The 25,000-nt window shown below is 41.4% G+C and overlaps 2 protein-coding genes across 5 annotated transcripts; one reads left to right on the plus strand and one right to left on the minus strand.

The window, feature by feature from the left end:
* Nucleotides 1-1,504: 1,504 nt before the first annotated feature.
* On the plus strand, nt 1,505-18,020 carry LOC135089808 (progranulin-like). 3 transcript variants are annotated; one of them, XM_063985873.1, is made up of 11 exons: nt 1,505-1,531; nt 7,615-7,736; nt 8,110-8,216; nt 8,920-9,090; nt 9,843-10,021; nt 10,478-10,595; nt 11,738-11,913; nt 12,289-12,498; nt 14,719-14,844; nt 15,067-15,207; nt 16,028-18,020. In XM_063985873.1, exons 2-11 carry the CDS (start codon nt 7,645-7,647, stop codon nt 16,181-16,183), a joined length of 1,476 nt encoding a protein of 491 aa, XP_063841943.1. In that variant the 5' UTR covers nt 1,505-1,531; nt 7,615-7,644; the 3' UTR covers nt 16,184-18,020. The 3 variants fall into 3 exon arrangements, with proteins under 3 accessions (XP_063841943.1, XP_063841941.1, XP_063841942.1); XM_063985871.1 differs by lacking the exon at nt 1,505-1,531 and adding an exon at nt 6,993-7,151; XM_063985872.1 differs by lacking the exon at nt 1,505-1,531 and adding an exon at nt 6,995-7,151 and having other exon boundaries at nt 7,618-7,736.
* A 560-nt stretch (nt 18,021-18,580) lies between these two features.
* LOC135089809 (uncharacterized) lies at nt 18,581-24,334 on the minus strand. Of its 2 annotated transcripts, none has more exons than XM_063985874.1 (2): nt 24,251-24,334; nt 18,581-19,557 (listed from the first exon to the last, which is right to left on the minus strand). In XM_063985874.1, exon 2 carries the CDS (start codon nt 19,446-19,448, stop codon nt 18,969-18,971), a length of 480 nt encoding a protein of 159 aa, XP_063841944.1. In that variant the 5' UTR covers nt 19,449-19,557; nt 24,251-24,334; the 3' UTR covers nt 18,581-18,968. The 2 variants fall into 2 exon arrangements, with proteins under 2 accessions (XP_063841944.1, XP_063841945.1); XM_063985875.1 differs by lacking the exon at nt 24,251-24,334 and adding an exon at nt 24,047-24,243.
* Nucleotides 24,335-25,000: the final 666 nt, after the last annotated feature.

Here is a 25,000-nt window from a genome sequence, read left to right on the forward strand (position 1 = left end):
TGTAGGACGAGGAGGGAAAATGTGTCCGGAAGGGAGGAAAGAGGAAGGTGTATGTTGGAATGTCGGGTCATGCTGAAATGAGAGAGGTGAGGTCGAGGCCAGTAGATGGAGTAGAGAAGATGGTAGGGGACGAGATGAGGGGATTAGGTGAAGTAAATGTTTATGACTTGTATAAATATTTCGTAAAGTTCATACAGGTCAGTTAGCAAATATCCCGTATAGAACAATAAGATCACAAAAAAAAAAAAAACGTTAATTTCTGTCTTGAGGAAATCACTGGAGTCGGGTGAGGTACCAGTAATGTGGAGGCAGGCTAATGTAGTACCCATCTTTAAGAAAGAAGATAAAACTTTAGCGTCAAATTATAGACCTGTCAGCTTAACTTCAGTTGTAGGTAAAATGTTAGTCAATAATAGCGAGGAACATTTAGACAAACAACTTGATAAATCAATCACAGCATGGCTTCACGAAGGGGAAGTCTTGCCTGACAAACTTGTTAAGTTTTTACAGTAAGGTGTACGAGGCAGTAGATAATGGTGATAGTTATGTTATATCTGGACTTTAGTAAGATATTTGACAAGGTACCCCATCAAAGGCTCCTGAGAAAGGTTAGGGCACACGGGATAGATGGGAAGGTGTTAGGCTGGATAGGGTCATGGCTTGGTAACAGGTGACAGAGAGTGGTAATAAACGGCTCGAAATCCGAGTGGGGTCAGTATTAAGGCCATTGTTATTTCTAATATATATATCAATGGCTTGGATAGTGGAATTAGTAGTGATGTTAGTAAATTTGCGGATGACACAAAGATAGGTAGATTAATTAGGTCAGAATCGGATGCCATCGCCTTGCAGGCAGACTTAGAATGAATGAATGGACGGATAGATGGCAAATGCAATTTATTATCAATAAATGCAAAGTGCTTAGCGTAGGTAGAGGAATGATAAAGTATGTGTGCTCCTTTATGCAGATGATGTAGTTGTTATGAGTGAATCGGCAGATGAGCTTCAAAGTTTGTTGGATGTAGTGGATGGCTATGGTAGAGACTTTGGAGTAAGGTTTAGCAGTGAGAAAAGCAAAGTAATGATTGTGAATAGGTCAGAGGATGAAAGTACGAGTAATGTGGTATGGAGACTTGGAGAGAATGAGTTGAGACAGGTGCAAGAATACAAGTACTTAGGGATGTGGATGAGTCCTAGTGGGTGTGCAAAGGCAAAGAATGAAAAGATAAGTATGCTAAACCAGTGGGAAGGTCGATTGGGAAGGGTGCCAAGAGGACTGTCAGGAGGGTGCCAGGGAGTGCCAGAGGGGTACCAGAATGAATAAAAAATAAAAAAATAAATAAATTAATTAAAAAAAAACCTCCACTCCATCACCTCTCCTCCTCCTCCTCCTCCACCTCCTTGTTGTTTACAAACACAGCTGATAAAATTCCGCGAATGTGATTGGGTGCACGTGACTATTGCTGGGATTTGATTGGCCAAATCGCTCGGACGTGATCAGATGAGACGAGTGTTGAATGGCGGCGCGGAGGTGAGTACTAAGCGGCAGTTCTTGAACATTTGTAAAGTTATTAGAGTGTGTGGATTGTGTGGTAGCGCCATTTTGAGTGCAGAATTACGACAAATGTTTGACAGTGACTGCGAGAAGTGAAAGAAGGAGACAACTCGTCGCTGTAGAGGAGTAGCATGTGAAAGGTGCCGTGATTGGTATCCTGCTGAGTGTGTAGGGCTAAAAGGGAGCAGGGGCAGGGGATATAGGATTCTTAAGAACTGGAACCTTTTGTTCCTGTGCAGTGGGTGTCTCTCGAGGGGGCTGGAGGAATGGGAGTCCCTCACTGGGAAGAGTGAGGTGGAGGACTCCGAAACGGAGGAGACTGGGGAGGACACCCCAGGAAGTGAGGTCAGGTCCGCCAGGTGGAGGATCCTAGGCCCAGTAACGAAGTAAAGGACCAGCCACGGGAACCCCGGGATCACACTTACTGTGAGAAGATTGGGAGGAAGGATGAGGCAGGGACGGGTGAAAGTGAGCAGGACTGTGAGGTTGGAGGTTAAGACATGAGGAGAGGCCTGTGGCCATTAGGCAGGTTGTGGGCTGTGCCTGTAGGGTGCAGGAGGATGACAGCATCGGTAAGGTCAAGAAGATACACACCAGGAGGGAATGGGAGACCGGGATAGGAAAGGTCAGGACACCATAAGGAAGGACAAGGACAGCAACCAGGAGCAGAGAGACAGTGATGGACCAAGGACAGGGACATGGATAGCAGTAGAGCACTACTCCTGGAGGATGATACAGGAAGGTAAACAGTCAGTGCTGAGGACAGGGAAAGGCAGGGAGCAGTGTAAATTTCCAGCCTGAGGACCTGGTGGTGATCAAGGGAGGAGGGAAGGGTTTGGATGAGATAATAGGAAAGGAGACAGTCTGGTGAATGGAGGAGAAAGTTCACATAGTGAAGGAGAAGATAAACAGGAGGCTGTTAGTCATGTGCATTCCCACGAGATGGGATAAGGAGGGTTGACAATTCTGCCAGGAGAGGAGGAGGAGTGAACAGGAGATGCATCGGGAAGTTAGATGAATTGTGGTGTGATGGGCTGCAGTTGTAGAAGATGGATTGCAGGCAGGTGTGGTCACCAGACAGCATCCACATATCCAACATAGGGAAAGTTTGGGTAGCTTGGAATGTGATGGAGTGGGTCCAGCACTGAGAGGATGCCAGGCAGGAATAAGAAAGTGCACAGAGAGGAAAGATGCTGCTTGCCTTCCTGAACACAAATGGGTGGAGTGAGGGAAAGTGGAGGTTACTGATAAAAGAAGGGAGGCATTATGATGTAATAGGAGTTGGTGAGACAGGGTGACCCAACAGCACTGAGTGGAGTGAAGGAGGCTAGGTCATCTTTGGCAGAGGTAGGCATGCAGGAGAGAAGAAAGGAGGAGAGGTGGGGTGATTATGAGGAGAAAGGAAGGTGGGAGTATAAAGGAAATCAAGTTAACAAGGGAGATGGAAGGCAGACTAGGGCATACTAAGGATGACATCTTTACAGTGAAGATCATAGAGCATGGGAGCGATGCGTGACAGTGGTGTGTATAGCAGTGCCGAACTGAGGGAATGATGATGATAACAGCAAACTTTATGAGGCAATGGCTAGCTTGAAAGAGAGAGTAGGACAAAATAAATGGGTTGTAATGGATGATTTGAATGGACACATAGGGTTAATGGGGGAGACAGTGAACCAAAATGGGCAGCTGATCTTAGATTTTGCTGGCAGCACAGGAATGAGGATTAGGAACTGGGAGTTGGAAAACCCTGTGACATGGAAAGATAGAAGAACTGAGTCTGCAATAGATTATGTCATAATAAGTGAACAGGTAGAACAACAGGAATGTAGGATGTGAAAAGAATTAAGGAATAGGTATTTTAGGTCACTTCTTAATTGGCATTACTTGTGGGAAGACCAGGAGAAGTACAGGAGTTAGGAAATGTGAAAAGAAAAGCAGAACTTAAAGAATGCAGACTGGGTGAAGTACTGAAGAGAAATGGAAGAAATTATGCCAGGAGAGATAAAAGGAGGTAGGAAGTGGAGGAGGAGGAAGAGGTGGAGGAGTATTGGTGCAGGATTATTTGGCAAGAGGAGGAGAAAAAGGAAACAGGAAATGTGTCCATTTACAGTCAGTTTAGGGAGATGGATGGTGTTGAGATAGAGGAGCAAGACACAGTGTTAGTGGGAAGAGCTATCAAGACGGGAAGCAGACGTTACAAATAGCATTATAGGTGAGCTTATAAAGTATGGCAGGGAAGCATCAAGACAGGTACTAACTGGGCTGTTCAGGAAAATACTAGAGGATTAGAACAGGAGCAGGGTTACACTTATACGCAAGGGAGGAGGAAAACCATGGGAAGACATAAGTAATTACAGACCCCCAGAGCAGTGATGGACATACTAGCCAAGACATTTGGATGGCTGATAAATGATAAGTTGAAGAAATGGATAGGGGAGAATAAGGTGTTTGGAGAAGAACAGAGTGATTTTAGGCAGGGTAGAGGTGGTTTAGAAAATGTGCTAGTTATGAAGAAAATTAATGAAAGAAATAAAAAAGCTAGGGAAGGAGCTTGACCTGGTTTTCCTAGATATAGATGGCTTATGATAGGGTAGACAGGAACAGATTGCTGACACTACTTACACACAGGGATGGACAGGATGCTGGATGCTGGAGGTGAAAGCTAGGAACAGGGATGAGGTGGATCAGCAGGAGCCCAGGCACAATTTGTATCCTACATTAAATGCTACTTGTGTCAGTTCCTTTACTTTTGACTTGCTTGGTTTAGGTATCATTACTATCCTTGATTCCCTCCATTTTTCTGGTATGCATGCTGTTTTTGCCATTTCCTTCAGGTTTCTTGGCAACTTCCCCATTATTGATTAACTGCTAGACATCTCTATATAGTTTTCCTTTAATATGTTATGAGTATACCCATTGCTTGTTTGTTTCTCATCATATTTATGGACTTAGTCACATTTTCCTCATTTATGACGTCTTTCTTCAGGTGAATTAAACTTTGTTGTACCCTTCTTGTCATGGCCTTATGTTCCCTCACTTCTAAATAAGTATGCACATGTCCATGTATTCACTCTCTAGCTTTCTTATTTCCTCTGCTCTTTCTAGTCTTATGGATTGTTTCTTTTCTCTATTTTTTCTTACTTTTCTTTATATACCTGTCTCTCCTTTTTATGTACAGTCCATACTGTATCTATATCAGTGATTCTCAACCAGGGGTAAATTTATCCCTTGGGGGTAAAATATTACATGGTGGGGGTAAATAATTGATATACCTGATGATTGAATAAGAATATAATTAAATTGCATTTTGTAAAATAGAGAGAGAGAGAGAGAGAGAGAGAGAGAGAGAGAGAGAGAGAGAGAGAGAGAGAGAGAGAGAGAGAGAGAGAGAGAGAGAGAGAGAGAGTGTGGGGGAGGGAGAAAGGAATGGCTTTTTTTTTTTTAGTAAGGGGCTAAATGGAGAAATACATTAAGCCGAGGGGGTTAATGATGAAGGAAAAGTTGAGAATCCCTGATCTGTATCATTATCCTGTTTCCGGTAAATACTGCCCTATTTCTTTACATATTTGTCTCTCCTCCCTGTATACCATCCTGTTTCTTTATCATTATCATGTTTCCTGTAAATACTGCTCTAAAACCCAGAGTTCCTCTTCCACCTTTTCTTCCTCCAGCCCCAGGCCATCCTCTCCATACAACCCTAACATTTTTTTTTTCTTTCTTTCTTTGACAGTCTCTTTTTAATATTCTTGTCCTACATCTTTTTCTCACCATCTTTGCTTTCTTTAATTTCCCCTGTTATCTCCTCTTCATGTTTATAAATTTCCATCCTTATAAGTGTCTTTATTTTTTAATAACTTTTGTTTTACATACAACTCTCCATCTATCCTCTTTGCTTGTTGCATTCCTTCAACTTCTATTCGATCTCATTCTTCTGTTTTGCTACACGTTCTCGAGACTTACCAGTTCTCTATTACCTCTCCTTATTTCCTTGTTTAGAATTGTATTCCTGTGCGTACCCTGTGAATCTGTCAGTTTTCCTCGGTAAATGACAACTCCGCCTCGGCAGTGCAAAAATGGGACCTATTCTTACTCTCACCCCCCTCCCCTCTTTCCTTATCGATTGCTGTGATGACATTTGATAATGATGGGTGCGGGACCCATCTATAACCATCTCTATAGTAACAAGGAGTTTGTAAAATGTATATAATTTAAACTGGATTTTCAGTGTTTGACAGTCTTTTCTCGCTGATCACGTAGGAAGCTAACCACCGCCTTATGAGTCATTTCCTGAGAATCCTGAGTGTCCCAACGTTTGTGGCATCTCTCTCAACAACCTTCAACAGGCTATCGTCCGTTTTATTTATTTATTTATTTATTTATTTTTTTTAGGGTGTTTTCTCTGAGTTAGCGATGGTTTAACAAAGCGCAGGCAGTATCAATAGAACACCCATGATAAGCTCCAGGTATCTCAAGAGTTACTGAAAATAGACCCGTTTGCTCTCTCACCACGACCACTTTCAAAGGCCACAAAGATGGTTAGCGGGGTTCACAAGTGTTTATTCAGATAATAATGCATTAATCTTGTTAATCTTTCTATAGAACCCGTGTACTTTATTTATTTATTTTTGTTTATTTATTTATTTATTTATTTATTTATTTATTTCAAGCAGTGGAGATACGGGCAACGTGCTTCAGATTCCGATCTGCGCTCTGGTCATGTGGGAGAACAAAGCACTACGAAAAGGCCCAGCCAAGAAAATCTAGTTTAAGCCGCCTGATTTTGGGAACACGTTTTCGTTTCACGGAGCATACGAGTACACACGATGCGCAGTCTCTCTCTCTCTCTCTCTCTCTCTCTCTCTCTCTCTCTCTCCACAGCCTCCGAAATGCTTAATTCTCAATTCATAATGCAATTCTTTCAAGAGGATGTAGGAGAAGATTTGACCATTAATGATGTGAATAATATTAACAAGGCCTACGGTAGATAAAATGTTCCTTGTCTCTGTGTATACACGGATGGGACTTGTATCATTGTCAAGGTCGTTTAGTGTAGTGGGAGTTGAATGGCCTTTACCCCCCACATCCTGTTCCCAAGCAGACTCAAGCACAAAAGGCGGTGAGTGAGCCTGTAAGGAGGACGTTACTTGGTTAGGCTGTGGGGTGTGTTTTACTACTGGAGCCGTTCTTTGCACGCAGATGTCTATGTTTATTTTCAGGCTCATTGGTCTCTCTCTCTCTCTCTCTCTCTCTCTCTCTCTCTCTCTCTCTCTCTCTCCTCCACCACTAGCTGGTTGTCAAGTCGGCAGGCGAACACAGCCCCGGCGATGAGACAGCAAAATCAAGAAAGTGAAGCATGATGAAATCCCCGCCCTCAGAACACGTTTAGGCCACGAATATGTTTGGTAGCGAGTCCGTACTGATTGAGGGGGGTGGGGCTGGGACGGGCGGGGGCTTGAAAGCAGAGGCTATCAGAGGAGAGAGGCAGGCAGACTCAGTGCGGGACAGGCGCTTAGTGAGTGTGTACTGCCGTCTGGTGGACTGAGCAGCTGTAGTGTCTCCCTCCCCGTCTATATCAACTCGCTCTTGCTCTCTTCAGGTTTGTTCAGTACAATCACAGCGTATCGGTGACTTGTCTGTGTATTAGTTTATCATTGCGCAGGAAATTGGGATTCAGTTTTGGGCTTTATTCAGACTATTTCCCAAGGCCACAGATATTATTCTCAAGTGCTTCTTCGGTTAGTGATGTAGGAAGTTTGTTAATCTGTCCCTAGAAACATGAAAAGAAAAATACATTTAAAAACCTTTTGAAAGTAGGCGAGGTTCAGCGGAGTGTTTCAAAATATGATTTAACGTGTTTGGGTAATATTCAAACTTATGTTTGTAGATCATTATTTAAATAACATTAGTGTTTCGCCCGCAAGGGATAGCGTAGGTCAGGTTGGGTAGGAATTTTTGCATATTTTGCCCAAAATGGTACGACATTAATAGGCTGTGTTACTTAATAATCCTCAGCTAATGTTTTGCAGGTTGAGTTTGTTTTTATTCCCCATGCCTTCCAGTAGCGCGCTGTGGCTGTGGTAGGCGTTTGTATGAGCTGCGGCGTGATGCTGTGCCGAGGACTGCTGCTGGTGGTGGTGGTGGTGCAGGTGTGCGCTGACGTCTGCCCAGGAGGAAAAGTCAAGTAAGTCTCTCTCTCTCTCTCTCTCTCTCTCTCTCTCTCTCTCTCTCTCTCTCTCTCTCTCTCTCTCTCTCTCTCTCTCTCTCTCTCTCTCTCTCTCTCTCTCTCTCTCTCTCTCTCTCTCTCATTATCCTACATCTGCTTTAGATAAGATAATGGAGTTTATCATTACCTCAGAAGGACCATCACGTCTGCTGCTATTAGTCTCTCTCTCTCTCTCTCTCTCTCTCTCTCTCTCTCTCTCTCTCTCTCTCTCTCTCTCTCTCTCTCTCTCTCTCTCTCTCTCTCTCTCTCTCTCCTACAAACAAATATATGAATAATTAACTCCATCCTATCCTTGATTTTTTTTATGTAATTATTTATTTAATTTTTTCAGATGTCCTGAGAACACAACATGCTGTCAGCTTGCGAACCACGAGTTTGGGTGCTGCAAATACCCTGAGGCACAGTGCTGCCGTGACCATGTGCACTGTTGTCCCCACAGTAAGTATGATGAGTCTTGGGCCAATACTCTGAAATGATTTGCTCTCTTACCATGGCTATTTTAAAAAACCGCAGAGTTGTTTAGCTGGGTTGTCAAGAGTGTTTATCATGTTTATAATGTAGAAATCTTGTTAATGTCACTACAACCATGAAAACATCTTCAAAAACCATTGTAGCTTCAACTAGAGCCCTTTGAAAGTAGTTGGATGCAGCACAGAAATGTTTTGGAATATGGGCCTTGCTATAGTATTGTTGTGCTGGCACTGCTCATGTGTATGGCACTGCATGACAGCTTCTTAAATTGATACAAAACTGGAGAACTGTACCAGTTATTAGACAGGCTCTCTCTCTCTCTCTCTCTCTCTCTCTCTCTCTCTCTCTCTCTCTCTCTCTCTCTCTCTCTCTCTCTCTCTCTCTCTCTCTCTCTCTCTCTCTCTCTCTCTCTCTCTCTCTCTCTCTCTCTCTCTCACAAATTCTTATCTTTGTAAGCTTGAGAGAAAAAAATGGATTATCTATATATGTAGAATGTTGTTACCCTTCACAAATTATAGAAAAATGTATGCAGGATATGGGAATTTTTCTTTTCTTGGCATAACAAGAAAATTTTGGTAATTCTATAAATCAGTTTTTCCAAGCCATGATGTGAAGCTGAATTTTTATGGAGAGTAACATTAGATGCTACCTGTTGCTTTTTGTCATGCAGGCTACAAGTGTGATGAGCGTCAGCAGTCCTGCCTCAAGAATGGTTTCCCTGCCATGTCCTTTGCACAAGCATCTGTAAAACCAGAGTTGGTTCAGGAAGCAGACCTGTTGGGGCTTGTCATCCCCCAGCAGACACATTCTCTGGAAACCAACCACATTGATGGACATGAAGGTACATTGGTATTTTGGTGGCAGGACAGTCAAGGCTAACCAAAATTCACTGCAGCCTTTGGTGATCATCTTGGTATCATTAGTAAGATTTTTAAAATTTTTTAATTTTTTTAAAATTTTTATATTTTATTATTTTTTTATTTATTTATTTTTTTTGAGGTACTGGCCAAGGACAACAAAAAAGAGTGAAAGAAAAAAAGAGGATCACTGAGGTGCCAGTTACAGGAAGGATAATTTTGAAATCTCCTTTTTGAAAGAATTGAACTCATATGAAGGAGGAAATACAAAAGCAGGCAGGGATCTCTAGGGTTTACCTGTGTCTTACAAGAGCTTAGATTCTCAGTCACTCTCTTTCATCACCACCCTTTAGATCTATTCCTGTATATCTGTTGTTTCATCACTGCCCTTTAGATCTATTCCTGTATATCTGTGATGCTGCGAAAGGGAGGCGCTGCATCCTACACCTTGTGCATTTAGTATGTTTAGTTAATCTTTTGGAATTTTTAGTTGATCTTCATGTCCTAAGGTCTTCCTCATCTCTTACTACACTCACCACCTTCATGTCTTCCTTCATTGTATCCATAAATCTTCCCTTTTGTCTTCCTAAGCCCTGGTGAGTGGATCCATTTCCTGCATCCTCCTCCCCATGTACAGTACTTTAATCTGCACATGGCCAATCCAAACATTTCTTGCCCTTCTAGCTTTACCCACAAACTGACCTGGTGTTCATCATTAATAAAGTACTATTTTCAGGTGAATCTAGCAGCAGAACCTGTCCAGATGGCCACGAGTGTCCCAGCTCCTTCACCTGCTGCAAGATGTTCCGGGGCAATTACGGGTGCTGTCCTTACAACGATGCCAAGTGCTGTAAGGACGGTTTCCACTGCTGTCCCCATGGCTCCCAGTGTGATCCAGTGTCTGGTGGATGCGAGGTATAGGGGATATAACAAGGGGGATGTAAGCAAAATTCTCAGGATCAGTAATCAGGATAGAATAAGAAGTAATGAGTTTAAGCTTGAAAAATTTAGGTTCAGGAAAGAGATAGGGAGGCATTGGTTCTTAAAAAGAGTGCTTAATAAATGGAATGAAGTCAATAATCATATTGTTAGTGCTGAATCATTAGGTAGCTTTAAAAGAAAATTAGACAAATTTATGGATTGGGATGATAGGTGGAAATAGGTAGGTATGTTTCATACAGGGAAATACTTTGAAGTTCATAATGTATTTGTATGTCTAGAGAAACTCATAAGCTTCATTATTCATGAACACCACATAACTATTAAGACATCCTTTTAGCTCAGTCCATTTTCTTGATGTCATTTGTGAATTCCCAGGTTTCACTGCCACAGAACTACTGCACTTCTCTCACATTGCTGTCAACTTTTCAGAACAGTGGGAATTGGTTGGGCAAAGCAGTTTCCTTAATGACAGGTCAACAGCCAAGCATACCTGAACCTGAACCTGAACCTGAAGTTGAGCTTGAGCTTGAACAACTGGAAGTTGCTGGTAAATTTTACTTTCACTTGTTCCCCGTCTCAGTGTGATCAGGATCCATATGAGAGACAGGTCAGCCAACGAGCACAAGGGGGTCACTGCCTCACACTCTCTCCTGTCTGAACACATTCCCACTGATGTGTGGCAGTAATGAAGAGAGAGAGAGAGAGAGAGAGAGAGAGAGAGAGAGAGAGAGAGAGAGAGAGAGAGAGAGAGAGAGAGAGAGAGAGAGAGAGAGAGAGAGAGAGATGAAAGGCAAAGAAAATGAGTTAAAATAATGTGCCAATCAGTGAGTGAATAGGAGGGACTGGGGCTGATGATGCACTCTCCACTTGCTCACTGGTTGAGTGTGATGTGCTAAAATGTGACATGCCCAATTCAATGCCAAGCTCTTTCACTGGTGTTTGGCACATCTTTGCCCAGTCACTAGCCACTCTGAGACATCTGTTCTTGTTCAACCTCCAAACATTCTACTGGCAAGAAATTGAAAAATCTATTCTGTTTTATCTCTTTCTTTCTTGTAGTTGCTTATGAGGATCCATACATTGTTTTAGTGCTGTGAATTGTTACATGTCACAGTGAAAGGGTTAACCTGTGATTTTTTATCCAGCAGATTATTTTCACTGGTGAAACATAACTATACTGGCAATGTTTCAGGAATCTGCAGGCATCTCTGTTCTACAACAGCTATCTTTATCTCCTTACTAAGTACCATATTTTTAAATTATGCCATTTCATATGACTGTTTTCAGAGGTTCTAGTGGAAGATATTGCTGTTTTCAAATGTAATTTCATGATCTTATTGGTATTTTTAACAAGTTTTCTGCATCATCACTGGAAAAAAGACCCATGAGAACTTAAGGAATCATTGCAGTGGTCTTTGAAGATCATCAAATAACCCCTATGAGAGAACAAATTATTTTAAGATACAGCCCAGGCCAGCATCTTGGGCAAAGAAGGGTAATGGAAAGAAAACATCCACTTTCACACGTTTGCATTTACAGATATTCTTTCATTCACTTATTAGTTAATATGTAATACTTTTTAGCACACATTTACATTTGCAGGTGTACTTTTTAAACAGACATTCACATTCACAGGTGTTCCTTCACATCTTAGTCAAATGTAATATAGTTCTTTCCACCCCATAACAGACCCAGGGGGCAAGTGTCCCGATGGTCACCCGTGTCTGGAGAAGTTTACATGCTGCAAGGTGCAAGACGGAGGGTACGGCTGCTGTCCTTACACTGAGGCTGTCTGCTGCACCGACCTCATACACTGCTGCCCCAAGAACACCAACTGCAACAACTCTTTGGGCACTTGTGATGTGGTGAGTATTCCTGACATTACTGAGTGCTCCAGGTCTCTCTCTCTCTCTCTCTCTCTCTCTCTCTCTCTCTCTCTCTCTCTCTCTCTCTCTCTCTCTCTCTCTCTCTCTCTCTCTCTCTCTCTCTCTCTCTCTCTCTCTCTCTCTCTCTCTCTCTCTCTCTCTCTCTCTCTCTCTCTCTCTCTCTCTCTCTCTCTCTCTCTCTCTCTCTCTCTCTCTCTCTCTCTCTCTCTCTCTCTCTCTCTCTCTCTCTCTCATATAATGCTGTCTTCCCTTTTTCCATCTAATGAATAATATCAGTCAATCAGTTGTTCTGTCATGTGTGGGTATTGTCTTACTGATCAAGTCTCATGGCACCTTAACTCTTTAATTTTCCAGGAGAGGAGTTTCTCAGTGCCATCATTCTCCTTGGCCACTCTGAAACTGTCCACCTTCCCAGCACAGCCAGCAGCTTCACCAACACTAGAGGTAGAAGAAGCAAGTGATGCTCCCAATGATGTTTGTCCTGACCATAGGAGCAGATGTAACCCAGGCAATACTTGCTGTCTAATGCGTGATGGCTCCTATGGCTGCTGTCCCATGCCTAAGGTGAGAACTGGTCCACCACATTCCTTCTTGAAAGAAATGTGATGTTAACATAAGAACATAAGAAATAAGGGAAGCTGCAAGAAGCGACCAGGCTTACATGTGGCAGTCCCTGTATGAAATATACCTACCTATTTCCATCTATTATCCCCATCCATAAATCTGTCTAATCTTCTCTTAAAGCTCTCTAGTGTCCTAGCACTAACAACATGATTACTCAGTCCATTCCACTCATCTACCACTCTATTTTGAGAACCAATTTTTTCCTATCTCCTTCCTAAAACCAAAATTTTTCAAGTTTGAACCCGTTATTTCTTGTTCTACCCCGGTTGCTGATCCTAAGAATTTTGCTTACATCCCCCTTATTATAACCCTTATACCAGTTAAAGACTTCTATCAAGTCCCCTCTTAACCTACGTCTCTAAAGAATGTAGATTTAACAAATTCAATCTCGCTTCGTAAGGAATACTCCTCATCCCCTGTATCCTTTTAGTCATTCTCCTGTGTACTGATTCTAATAGACCTGTATCTTTCCTGTAATGTGGGGACCAGAACTGCATGGCGTAGTCTAGATGAGGTCTGACCAGTGCCAAGTATAACTTTAATATTACTTCCAGCCTTCTACTTTTAACACTCCTAAAAATTAATCCTAGTATCCTATTTGCCCTGTTTCTGGCATCTATGCTTTGTTTCCCTAGATAGAGTTCAGAGCTAACTATAACTCCTAAATCTTTCTTGTACTGTGTACCTAACAGAGTTTGGTTGTTTAATGTGTACCTATTGTGTGGGTTTCCTCTACCTACGCTAAGTACTTTGCATTTATTGATATTAAATTCCATTTGCCATCTATCCGTCCATTCATTCATTCTATCTAAATCTGCCTGCAAGGCAGTGGCATCTGATTCTGACCTAATTAGTCTACCTATCTTTGTGTCATCCGCAAATTTGCTAACATCACTACTAATTCCACTATCCAAGTCATTGATATATATTAGAAATAACAATGGCCCTAATACTGATCCCTGTGGCACCCCACTAATTACATGACCCCACTTGGATTTCAAGCCATTTATTACAACTCTTTGTCGCCTGTCGCTAAGCCATGACCCTATTCAACCTAACACCTTCCCATCTATCCCGTGTGCCCTAACCTTTCTCAGGAGCCTTTGATGGGGTACCTTGTCAAATGCTTTACTTAAGTCCAGATATAAGATATCATAACTATCACCATTATCTACTGCCTCGTACACTTTACTGTAAAAACTTAACAAGTTTGTCAGGCAAGACTTCCCCTTCATGAAGCCATGCTGTGACTGATTTATCAAGTTATGTTTGTCTAAATGTTCCCTAATATTCCTCGCTATTATTAACTCTAATATTTTACCTACAACTGAAGTTAAGCTGACAGGTCTATAGTTAGACGCTAAAGTTTTATCTCCTTTCGTAAAGATGGGCACTACATTAGCCTGCCTCCACATTACTGGTGCCTCACCCGACTCAAGTGATTTCCTAAAGACAGAAACTAACAGCTCACTAATAATCTCTTTGCATTCCTTAAGTACTCTGGGATATATTTCATCTGGTCCTGGTGTCTTGAACTTTTTAAGCCTATTTATCTCCTGTTCCACTATCTCCCTAGTTATGGAAATATGTCATCTTTTCATTTTCGTCTGCTCTAAACACCTGTTCACTATCTGGCATATCCTGCATGTTTTCCTGAGTGAAGACAGTTAAAAAAATACTCATTCAGAAGTTTACTAATCTCCTCCCCAGAACTAACCAGCTCCCCATCTGCTGCCTTTAATGGACCTATAGTATCCTTATTCTTATTAACAAAATTCTCAGGACTAGTAAACAGAATAGGACAATAAATTATTGGTTGAAAAGGTTAGATAAAAAAAAAAAAAGTTAGGGAAGAATTAGCTCTCAAACAGAGTGGTATATGATTGGAATAGACTCAGTATTCTGGTTGTTAATGCTCAGCCATTAGGGAGCTTTAAAAAATTGGACTGATTTATGGACAAGGATGATAAGTGGAAGTATAGGGAGGTATGTTTTGTACAGGGACTGCCAAGTGTAGGCCTGACAGCTTTTTGCAGCATCCCTTATGTCTTGTTCATGAAATTTTTGTATTTCCAGTCGCTAATTATCTGCAGAAATCTGTATTTTCTTATTGATTGTATGTTTTTAAAATGTTTAATAGCATAAACCTAAATTTTTCAGGCAACATGCTGTTCTAACCATGAGAGCTGTTGTCCAAATGGTTATCGCTGTGTTGCTGGAGGCATGTGTGAGAGAGTGTCCACTGTGGCTGCCTTGCCTTTCCTTCCTCCTGTCTTTGTGCCAGAGGTATGTAAACAAGTGTACATTTTGTAATAGTGCATTCACATGTTAGCATCATCACAATCTTAATTAATGTCCTTATGTTTTAACTAATGTCCTTATGTTTTAACTAATGGGTAGGATAGCATATATTTGGAACATCTGTTCATCTGCTACACCTTACCTCTTCACCTTTTCCTCAATGTACAAGGTCAGTATTTCATGAAGGTAACCAGTACTCTCCTGCAGAGGCCAACGACAACCCCAAGCGAGCCATCTCCCACTATAGAGGAGGAAGACGTGCCTTGCCCTGACCGCTCTAGGTGTCCAGATGGAAACACCTGCTGCAGCATCTCCTCTTACCGCTATGGCTGCTGCCCAATGCCTCAGGTGAGTTAGTCCACTTGAGTTTCATCTGTTTTAGAGTTACTAAAATAGTAGTTAGTCAAGGCTGATCAAAATCCACTCAGGCTCTGGTGATCACTAATGGACTAGTCACTAATTTTAATTGGTAATGTGTTGGACTCCTGGTTACTTTAGTGTACTGTCAGTGTTTAAGTCTATGGCAGACAAACGTGATTTTGTTACACTATTTGAAATTTGATGTAAAAAATGGCCAAAAGAAATAATGTGTTTTTAATGTCTTGGGTAACTTTCAGACTGATATTTACTTTAAGTGTTCAGTCAGTGGTAAGTCCCTGCCAGACCAGCATGATTGTTATCCCCCTTACCACCAATAGAGGTCTTTAAATGGTGTAGGGGGATATACCAAGGGTGATCTAGGCAAAATTCTCAGGACCAGTAACCACAATAGAACAAGAAATAATAGGTTCATGCTTGAATGAAAATTTTGATTTAAAAAAAGATAGGAAGAAATAACTTCTCAAATAAGAATAGATGAATGGAATAAACTCAGTAATAGGACTGTTAGTGCTATGTCATTAGGGAGCTATCAAAGAAGATTAGACAGATTTATGGATGGTGATGATAGGTTGAAATGGGTAAGTATATTTCATACAGGGACTGACTTTTTTTCCTGAGGGCTTCTTGCAGCTTCCTTTATTTTCTTGTGTTCTTATATTTTTATGTTCTTACAGCAACAGAAAGGTACAGGAAGGGCCTAAAAGAAATTGCCCTTTTTTATTTTCTAGAGCTAACGCAGACTAATAACAAAATGTGTAAGAGAATTTATGTATTTTGATGTTGGCAGGCAACATGCTGTGGGGACATGAAGCACTGCTGTCCTCATGGGTACTGGTGTGCTGACGAGGGGTGTGAGAGGCTGGAGGCAGGCACCCTCAACAAAACACTCATCATGCACCACTCACTTGACACTGGGTCTCCCAAAGTGATGTTTGCTCCATAATCACCTTTGGCTTCTGGGGTGTGGATTTTTATTTCTTTTTTTTTCTTTTTTTTTTTTTGAAGGAAGTACTTTGTTGGCCCATAGTGAGTACTGGACTCTGTGATGTGGATTATTATTGTTTTGTGTGTCTTTTTGTATGAAGGAGGTACTTTGTTGGCCCATAGTCAGCAATGGGCTTTGTGATGTGTATTTTTTTTTTCTCTCTCTCTCTCTCTCTCTCTCTCTCTCTCTCTCTCTCTCTCTCTCTCTCTCTCTCTCTCTCTCTCTCTCTCTCTCTCTCTCTCTCTCTCTCTCTCTCTCTCTCTCTCTCTCTCTCTCTCTCTCTCTCTCTCTCTCTCTCTCTCTCTCTCTCTCTCTCTCTCTCTCTCTCTCTCTCTCTCTCTCTCTCTCCAAGAAGGAGGTACAATCTTGATGGGCCTTATATTTGTAGATGTAACGTAAGGCTTTTGATATCTTAATGAAATGTTCTGGAGTAGGTAGTGTAAAGAGAGGCATGTAAGAGGGCCCAGTTTTACTTCCCACCTGCTGTCAGGACAAGTTTGTGGCTTCCCTGTGTCAACTAAATGACAGAGCTGACAGATCTCTGCATTTTGATGACAATGAAGAAGAAATGTCACTCTGATAAGTCATTTAATCAGAATGTGATCCAGAAGAAAATTAAGTTTCACTGGAGAAGTACACATTGAAATGGGGGAAAAAAAAAAAAAAAGAGAACATTAAATGAAGTCTTCAAATGTTATATGTGAATTGCTCCTAAATATAATGTACAGTATTGAAGGGTAGATAAATATTTGGCATCCTGGTCCTGCTATTGACATTTTTTATTAATGTTATTATTATACTTTTTTTATAAATGTTTTCAATACCACAGTAATTCAGATCAATCTACATCAATTATTAGCATGAAACTCAGATTAATAAGGAAATATATTTACCAAATTACCAAATTAGTTCATGATTTTTATGGAATTGTGGGATTATTTCAGTGCTGCATAATTTAGAGGAAGACTATTACATTTTTTTTAATTCTTTCCAAATACTTTTTAATGTATCATGAAGAACATTACTGAATAATTATCTTTAGAAACAGTAATTTGCTTGAAACTTACACATGCACACTCACTCCCTCTATAGTGAAAATATGCTTTGTCTTTCAACAGTGGCCTTGACGTACTCAAATATTTAGAAGCTTAAATTCCCTTTCAGTATACAGAATTATTCTTGGTATCCCAGCGGTTCTCTTAAGAGGGAATTGGTCTCTGTCCTGTGGAAGTCTTATATGTAGAGATAGTATGACACTTGAGTAGGCAGGTGGTGCTGAATGTTGTGTGAGAGAACGAGCAAGTCTTTGAGGGAGTACTCATGTGATGAGATGATGAAAGTGAGTGATGAGGTGATGCTAAATCAAAGTGTGATGTGAATGGCTGGAAGCGTGCATGGAAGGTGATGGGTGTGAGTGAAGGAGATTTTTGTAGCTTCCATTTTTAGTACAGGTCTCTGGTTTGGCTCCATTGAGTTAGATGGGATGAATAATATAGATAGATTTGGTAGGACTAGGTATGAAATCTCGGCTTCCAGGATTTAAATGTCTTGAATCATTGGTTTATTGTGTGCAGGTGTTGATAATGTCTTCACAGAGCTTTGGTGAGAAGATGACAATATGGATTATGTACAGTGTATACCACTTTGTGTTTTGTGCATAACGTATTGCTGTGTAAATATTTCAGTTCAGCATTTATCATGGAAGGAATTTGTTCGTGTCTAATTAAAAAGACTCATGTATTCATTATTCGCGTGTATTTGTTATTTGCGTTAAATAAAATGTATAAAAGTAAAAGTGATAATGTTCTCTTCACAGAATCTACATAAACTATGGTGATAACTTTACAATGATTTTTCCCATGCATTTTCTGTATCTTCTGTTTTATTCCCTAATTGTCACTTAACACAGGTGGAAAGACAGTTTGCAATAGTTTCATCCTACCATTGACAGGAGCAGAAGCATTTCATTGTCACTCTTCTGCTAATCTAGTAAAAAGTTAATTGAGGTATGTAAAGGTTATATAAAGTTATACATACTTAAGTTTTTCTGTATTTTATTATTATAAATTAGGATATAAATTATATTTTCATATTTACAATTATTGTATATGATTATTTACACGAAGCCACATTGACCCATAACTGCTTAGCTATCCAGCCATGAGCCCTGAGACTGTTTTTGCTCACCAAACATCATCACCCTTATTATGAAAAAAATAAAAAAATAATAGTAAATAGACAAAATAAAATAAATAAATAACAATAATAATAATAATAATAAATATATATATATATATATATATATATATATATATATATATATATATATATATATATATATATATATATATATATATATATATATATATATCAGATTTATTCTCTTTCAGGTTTTGGCATTCAGTAGTGATCTCTTCAGTGATTTTCAGTGTTTCACAATGTTACACTCCCACACAAAGAGCATCTGTGTCTGCCAGCACTTCTACCACACACTGGATGCTGCAGCAAAAATTGGTACACTACAGTACATGGCACAAAGATCCTTGCATTTTAAAACAGAATTGCAGTGAGCAATGCTACTGCCACTATTAATCATGTCATTTGTCACTGAAAGGAAAGGAAAGAACAAGTGCATAGAAAAGCAACTAAAGAGAGGATGGGGTGGCCTGATTCACCATGTAGGAAACATACTGCTCCTAATATTACCAGGTTGTCACAGTGGAATCTTCCCACACTTCTGTCCTCACAATGAGTGTTCACTGTCCACCTCAGTGATGGCATGCACAAACTCCACAGCCCCACTGAGGCTCCTTCCTGTTGCAATTCTGAAGAGAAACTCCAAGAATGCCAGCTTCTTCCTCAATGACGTCTCTATAATGTTGCTGATGATTGTGGTAAGGATTTCAATGACAGCAGCAATGATGGCAGAAACAATACTAGCAATGCCAGATATAATAAGCGCAGTACCCTCAAAGAGTGCCGTTGAGGCTATCGCGTAGTACCACTCCCTTAACTTCTCCTTAATCCCGAAGATATTAAAGGTGAGAGCATTGTAAACAATACTGGTGCCACCTCCGAGGAACCAGCTGTCCAGAGGGTTGATGATCTCGTAGCCGTCAGCCTCCTCCACGCTGGTGTCAATCCCAAGGAAAAAGGAAGCAGAGGGATGGACTAGCAGGAACAGGGTCACCCAAGCCACCAGGACTGTCCAGCGGGAAGGCATGGTGCAAAAGGATTACTGAAGGCTGCACTGCCAGAGGTCATCTGCTCTCAAAGCCGTCATACAGTCATCCATAGTCATCTGTCAACTGTCGGTCTCGCCCATTGTCATCCTGAAACACACCAATCACACGTCAGTAGTCCAGCAACAAGACAAATAAGGAAGCGTAAAGATACACTGCAAGGAATTAATCAAAGGATGTGCATCTGGGAGTGTATCTACCATAATAATTTTAGAAGAATTGTCACAGAAACTGAGGAGTGAGAGGCAGGAAAAGAAGGAAACAACAAGCAGATTACCTGCCATTTCCTCCCACAAGACTTATGCAGATGGTAATGAGGAAATTAAAGGATGGCCTGTCTTCAACAGTTTCAAGTCAGGATACAAATATGTGCAGATGTGTTTGTTGAGAGTCTCTCTCTCTCTCTCTCTCTCTCTCTCTCTCTCTCTCTCTCTCTCTCTCTCTCTCTCTCTCTCATAATTTGAACTCATAATATCTTCTAGAAATGACCTTGGACAGTCCACGGTTGAGGCACTTCATGACCTCCATTGAAAAAGTAAAGTATCCTTAAGTAAGCTCCATACAGACAGCTTATATTTCACAGCTTGCAATATTGAATGATCCTCTCATAGGGATTTTGAAATGTTCCAAAGATCAGTGTTGTCATTCCAGATAGACACTATCCGTCTTATTTTTCCAGTGTGGACTTGATATCATGCAAGCTGTGATGATGTGCAGTAAAAGACATATACATCCCTGCCCTGGTTGAAAAGGACTCTGTACATTTTCAAATAGATCTCATCCCTGTAAAGCTCAGTGGAGAGAAAGAGAGAGAGAGAGAGAGAGAGAGACAGAAGTGAGCAGCAGCAGTGGAAATTGGTCTCATGCTTCAGTCTAATCCAGCTTCTTCATACCTTCTTTTTCTTTTGCTGTTTCCCTAGGGTCAGTCCGTGCCTCTTCTTACCTCTCGCCTCAAAATGGGTCATCTCCATCCACCTCACTAAGGGCACGAGCAAACTCCACAACCCCTTGGAGGCTTCTCCCCCTGATGGTGTTGATGATGAACTGGATAATGGCCAGCTTCTTCCTCCATGTTGTTTCAATAATGCTGCCAATGACTGAACTTGTATTTTCAATTATTGCTGTGATGATGGCAAAGATGGTGGTCCTGGTGGCATTGTAAAGGAATCGCAAGGTTTGAAACAGCAGGGAGATGGTTATTGAATAGATCCACCTCCTTAGCCTTTGCTTTATTCCCAAGTAGTTGAAGGTGAGAACGTTGTAGACGATTGCTGTGCTACCGCCAACGGCCACACTGCCCAGGGAGTTCGAGTTGCTTGCCTGGGAGTTGTTTCCCTCTTGATTGTTGTTTGACCCAAAGATGGAGAGAGAGGGAGGGACCAAAAGCAGGAGTGTCACCCAGACCACCATGACTGTCCACCGGAGAGACATGATGCCACAGTGTCACTAATATCTGAGGCACTGGAGATTATTTATTCAAAGAGTGATCAGTCAGCCATCCACTGGTGTGTCACCTGTCATTTTCTCTCATTGCCCCTCTGACAAATGCACATTTTCACACTGTATTTGCCACTCACACTTCAACACCCATGCAGGGGTAGTAGACAATTAATAAGTAGGTAATGTGTTGCTCCCAAAGTGTCATCAGCTCAGTACAGGGAATTCTGCTGGTATACACGACAGGCAATTCCACTTGTGCATTGAGGAATGTCTTGTGATCAATTTATTGTTAGGGAGTTCTTGAGCTCGTAGAGTGGGAGAATATTTTGCAAATCTCTCTCTCTCTCTCTCTCTCTCTCTCTGGAAGAATAGCCAGCCAGCAAGTAGCAGTGAAGGATGACAAAACACAAACACCGCCTGTTTCTCATTGATTAACACCCCACTTCAGGATGCCATACGGCCCACGAAAACAGAACGAGAGACACCTGGCTATGCTTCTCAGTTACAGACAGGTACAACCTCGTTTTCTCAAGTTTCTCAATAAAGTTACAGACAATCATTCTCGTTTGCTTAGGGTTCTTGTTCTCAGTGATGCATGAGTTTCCACACTCTTCTCGTATAGAATCTCGAAATCTGTCCCATTCTCAAGTAGATACCGTGAAAATTGAATTATGGTCAAGTCCAGGTGTTTTCAGTGTCCTCACGCCTCGTCTTCAATAACCCTCCTTAGGTATGGGTTGTTGAGTCGTCTAGCGCTCACAGAGGATGCTATAGTACTGAGGTGATAGTGTAGAGACGAGACATCCCTCTGACCCACTCACACATACACACCACGACCAATAAAAGTTTCTACTGAGGACAAAAAAACAGGCTTCTTGTTGCTTCTTCTGTTCCACCGTTTCACATCATTCGCCAGGGGATCAGTCTCTCGATGTTTTATCTTGTTTCTTGTTCCTGGATGCTTACTGGCCGGTTGCATATAGTTGACTCAGTGTTTAAGGGGATAGATTAAATAATTCCTTGTCCAAATTAAACCCAGGGCCTCCCAGATTCAATTTCTTGTAGAATGCGTGTTTAACATGTGTAAGCAGTAAGGGATTCCTTGAAAAAAAAAAAAAAGGTAGCTAAAGAGGACAGATTAGTCATTCTGTAATGCGAAAAGAAGCGTGTCAATGAGAGAGAGAGAGAGAGAGAGAGAGAGAGAGAGAGAGAGAGAGAGAGAGAGAGAGAGAGAGAGAGAGAGAGAGAGAGGATAGTCGGGAAAGTGAAAGTTAAGAGATACTTGTGAGGGAAATAAAATAATTATGACGATAACACGAAATCGAAGTAATAAAAGAGAGAGAGAGAGAGAGAGAGAGAGAGAGAGAGAGAGAGAGAGAGAGAGAGAGAGAGAGAGAGAGAGAGAGAGAGAGAGAGAGAGAGAGAGTGAGAGTTAAAAGCTATTTGTGAAGGAACTAAAATAATTATGACTATAACACGAAATCGAAGAAATAGAGAGAGAGAGAGAGAGAGAGAGAGAGAGAGAGAGAGAGAGAGAGAGAGAGAGAGAGAGAGAGAGAGAGAACAGCGACGAAGAAATGGGGAGGAAAGAAAATGGGTATGGGGGAAGATAGGAAGAAGAGGAGGAGGAGTAAGTAGCAAAGAAGGTAGGGAAATCAAAACAAGGAATGACTAAGATGATATTTGTTGGGTTTCACTACACGTCCAGAACCCAATAATTTATTCACCAGCCGGAGGAAATTAATTCTGTGAAACACGAGAAGGAATGGAGACACAAATACAGGAAATACACAGAAATATACAGAAAGACAGGAAATACACAAAGGCGAATTCAGTCTAAAATTGCTAACTAAACATACGTATATAGAAACAATCATATTTCGAAGTGCTATGCTTTCATTTTGAATGTATTTGAAGGGGAAAGTTAATATTGTTTCCATCCTGTTCTTCTACACGTATTGCACTAGAAGTAGACAATAGATAAATGGATACTCTTGTTACATACCTTTATGACTCTGTGTCTCTCTCTCTCTCTCTCTCTCTCTCTCTCTCTCTCTCTCTCTCTCTCTCTCTCTCTCTTAGATAGCCAGATGATATGAGAAATGTTTCACTGAAATGACTAAGCGACAGAGATGAGTGGAGATCGCGGGTTGACAGAAGCCTTTATCCTACAGTGAAATCGATGCTGATGATGATAATTATGAATGGACGACGGGAAGGAACTGTCAGGCTGTTGGAGTGGTGTAACCTGTTTGTCTAGGCACCAGCAGCAGGAGGAGGAGGAGGAGGAGGAGGAAGCGGTGTAAGAGGAGACATGAGAATTCCGGAGAAAGTTTGCACCTCCCTTCCCAGCTTGGGCGACCTCTTTCCCTGCATTCTATGACTTCCAGCCTCCTCTGCTCCCATGTCTACGCATTCATGTTCTAAACCCTTGATTTTTCACACTCTTACTTGAATTATCGTCCTCAGCTGTATTTACAGTAAAACAACGTCACTATTTTGAGCTTCCCTGATTACTAGACGCGTTCCTATCTCTGCTTCTCTTCTTATGTCTACGTACTTTTGTTCTAATTACTTGGCTTTTCAGAATGTTACTTGGATTCTTGTACTCAGTTGCATTTATATCAGTTTCAATGTTCAATGTTGGTTTGCAGATTCAATCTCCGAACAGGTTTGGGGGTGTGTGTTTCTTTGCGTGCAATAATACACTGTTAGGCAATAAAATACCTGAGCCTTATTAACTTATCATTGCAATTATGAAAACATTCTTGAAGAACTTGAAATAACTTCCACTTGAGCCTGTTAAAAGTGGCTGAGACAAGATGCGCTGAACTGTCAGAAGAATGAGGTCCCTGTCTCGTCATGGTAGTTTTGGAGATGGCGACAAAATAATTTAATTGTATTGACTGGAAGATGTGGTCAGATTACAGGAATTTATAGGGAGTTTCCTGCGTGCTAACTGTGTCAACTACATCTTCCCTCACTGTTACAGTCATCAGTGAGTCCACGAAGTATACAGGAATCTATGTGACTCACAGAAGACTCGCAAAAAAAAAAAAAAAAAGAAAAAAAAAACGCAGATGAAAAAACAATCGGTCACATCTAGCTAAGAAGTAGGGCGTAGCATTACGTGACTCACACAAGCACGTAACCAGTTGATGGATGGCACTGTGTTATCCCCACGAGCAGTTTAGTTCATGTAATCCACGAAACTAAGACATCCTCGGGGCCTTGAATGCTGAGGCTACGGGCGACAGTCCCTGGGTGACGCAGTCTGGCTGGGGGCGTGGCAAGGAGATTGGAAGTGACAGTAGCAACGAAAGAAACTGCAGGATATGATCACCTTGTACCGAGGACATCGGTACCACAGCGCACCCACCCCGCAGCACCTCAAACTCGTACTGACCCACACTTCCCAGAGCTACTCAGCTCTCACCTCCCGTCCCTCCCTCACCCACCGCCACCTCACGCCAGTTATTCTATTCCCTCGTCTTATCAACCGTTACATCTGCATCTCCCCACAGCCGTGTTTCATGAGTAAGCGGCAATGCTCTCGGTGTGTTTTTGCTTACCTTTGTATACTGTATGTGAGCAAGGAGGGGCAGAGGAATGAGAGGGATGGCCTACACTCCTCCTTTCCTCCTCCACTCCCCCCCACAACCGGGAGAAAGCTTGCCTCCTCCTCCTCCTCCTCCTCCTCTTCCTCCTCCTCCTCTTCCTCCTCCACCTTTTCCTGCGTCACTCTACTCGTTAACTTGCAATAATACAAATAAGAAAATAGATAGTTTGTGCATTTCTTGTGTGAGTTTCTTTTAACATGTGAGTTAGGAAAGCAAAGTAAGGAATTGATGACCTATATTTTCTCATGTTTTTGGTTTTTTTTTTTTTTTTTACTTGTTTCTTACCTATCAAGCCCCACACACACAAAAAAAAAAAACTAAAAACCTCTCTCTCTCTCTCTCTCTCTCTCTCTCTCTCTCTCTCTCTCTCTCTCTCTCTCTCTCTCTCTTTCTCTCGAAGACGGAAGAAGAGGACAGGAAGAAGGAAACAAATGATGATTGGAATTTCGAGTGATTACGAGAGAGAGAGAGAG

This window comes from Scylla paramamosain, chromosome 33 (assembly GCF_035594125.1).
Source record: "Scylla paramamosain isolate STU-SP2022 chromosome 33, ASM3559412v1, whole genome shotgun sequence".
NCBI classification, from domain to species: Eukaryota; Metazoa; Arthropoda; class Malacostraca; order Decapoda; family Portunidae; genus Scylla; species Scylla paramamosain.

Coding starts and splice junctions, on each gene's coding strand:
- LOC135089808 (XM_063985873.1), top strand. CDS start 7,645: ATGAGCTGCGGCGTGATGCTGTGCCGAGGACTGCTGCTGGTGGTGGTG. Junction 10,596..11,737: donor TGAACAACTGGAAGTTGCTG/GTAAATTTTACT, acceptor ACCCCATAACAG/ACCCAGGGGGCAAGTGTCCC. Junction 15,208..16,027: donor GCTGCTGCCCAATGCCTCAG/GTGAGTTAGTCC, acceptor TGATGTTGGCAG/GCAACATGCTGTGGGGACAT.
- LOC135089809 (XM_063985874.1), bottom strand. CDS start 19,448: ATGCCTTCCCGCTGGACAGTCCTGGTGGCTTGGGTGACCCTGTTCCTG.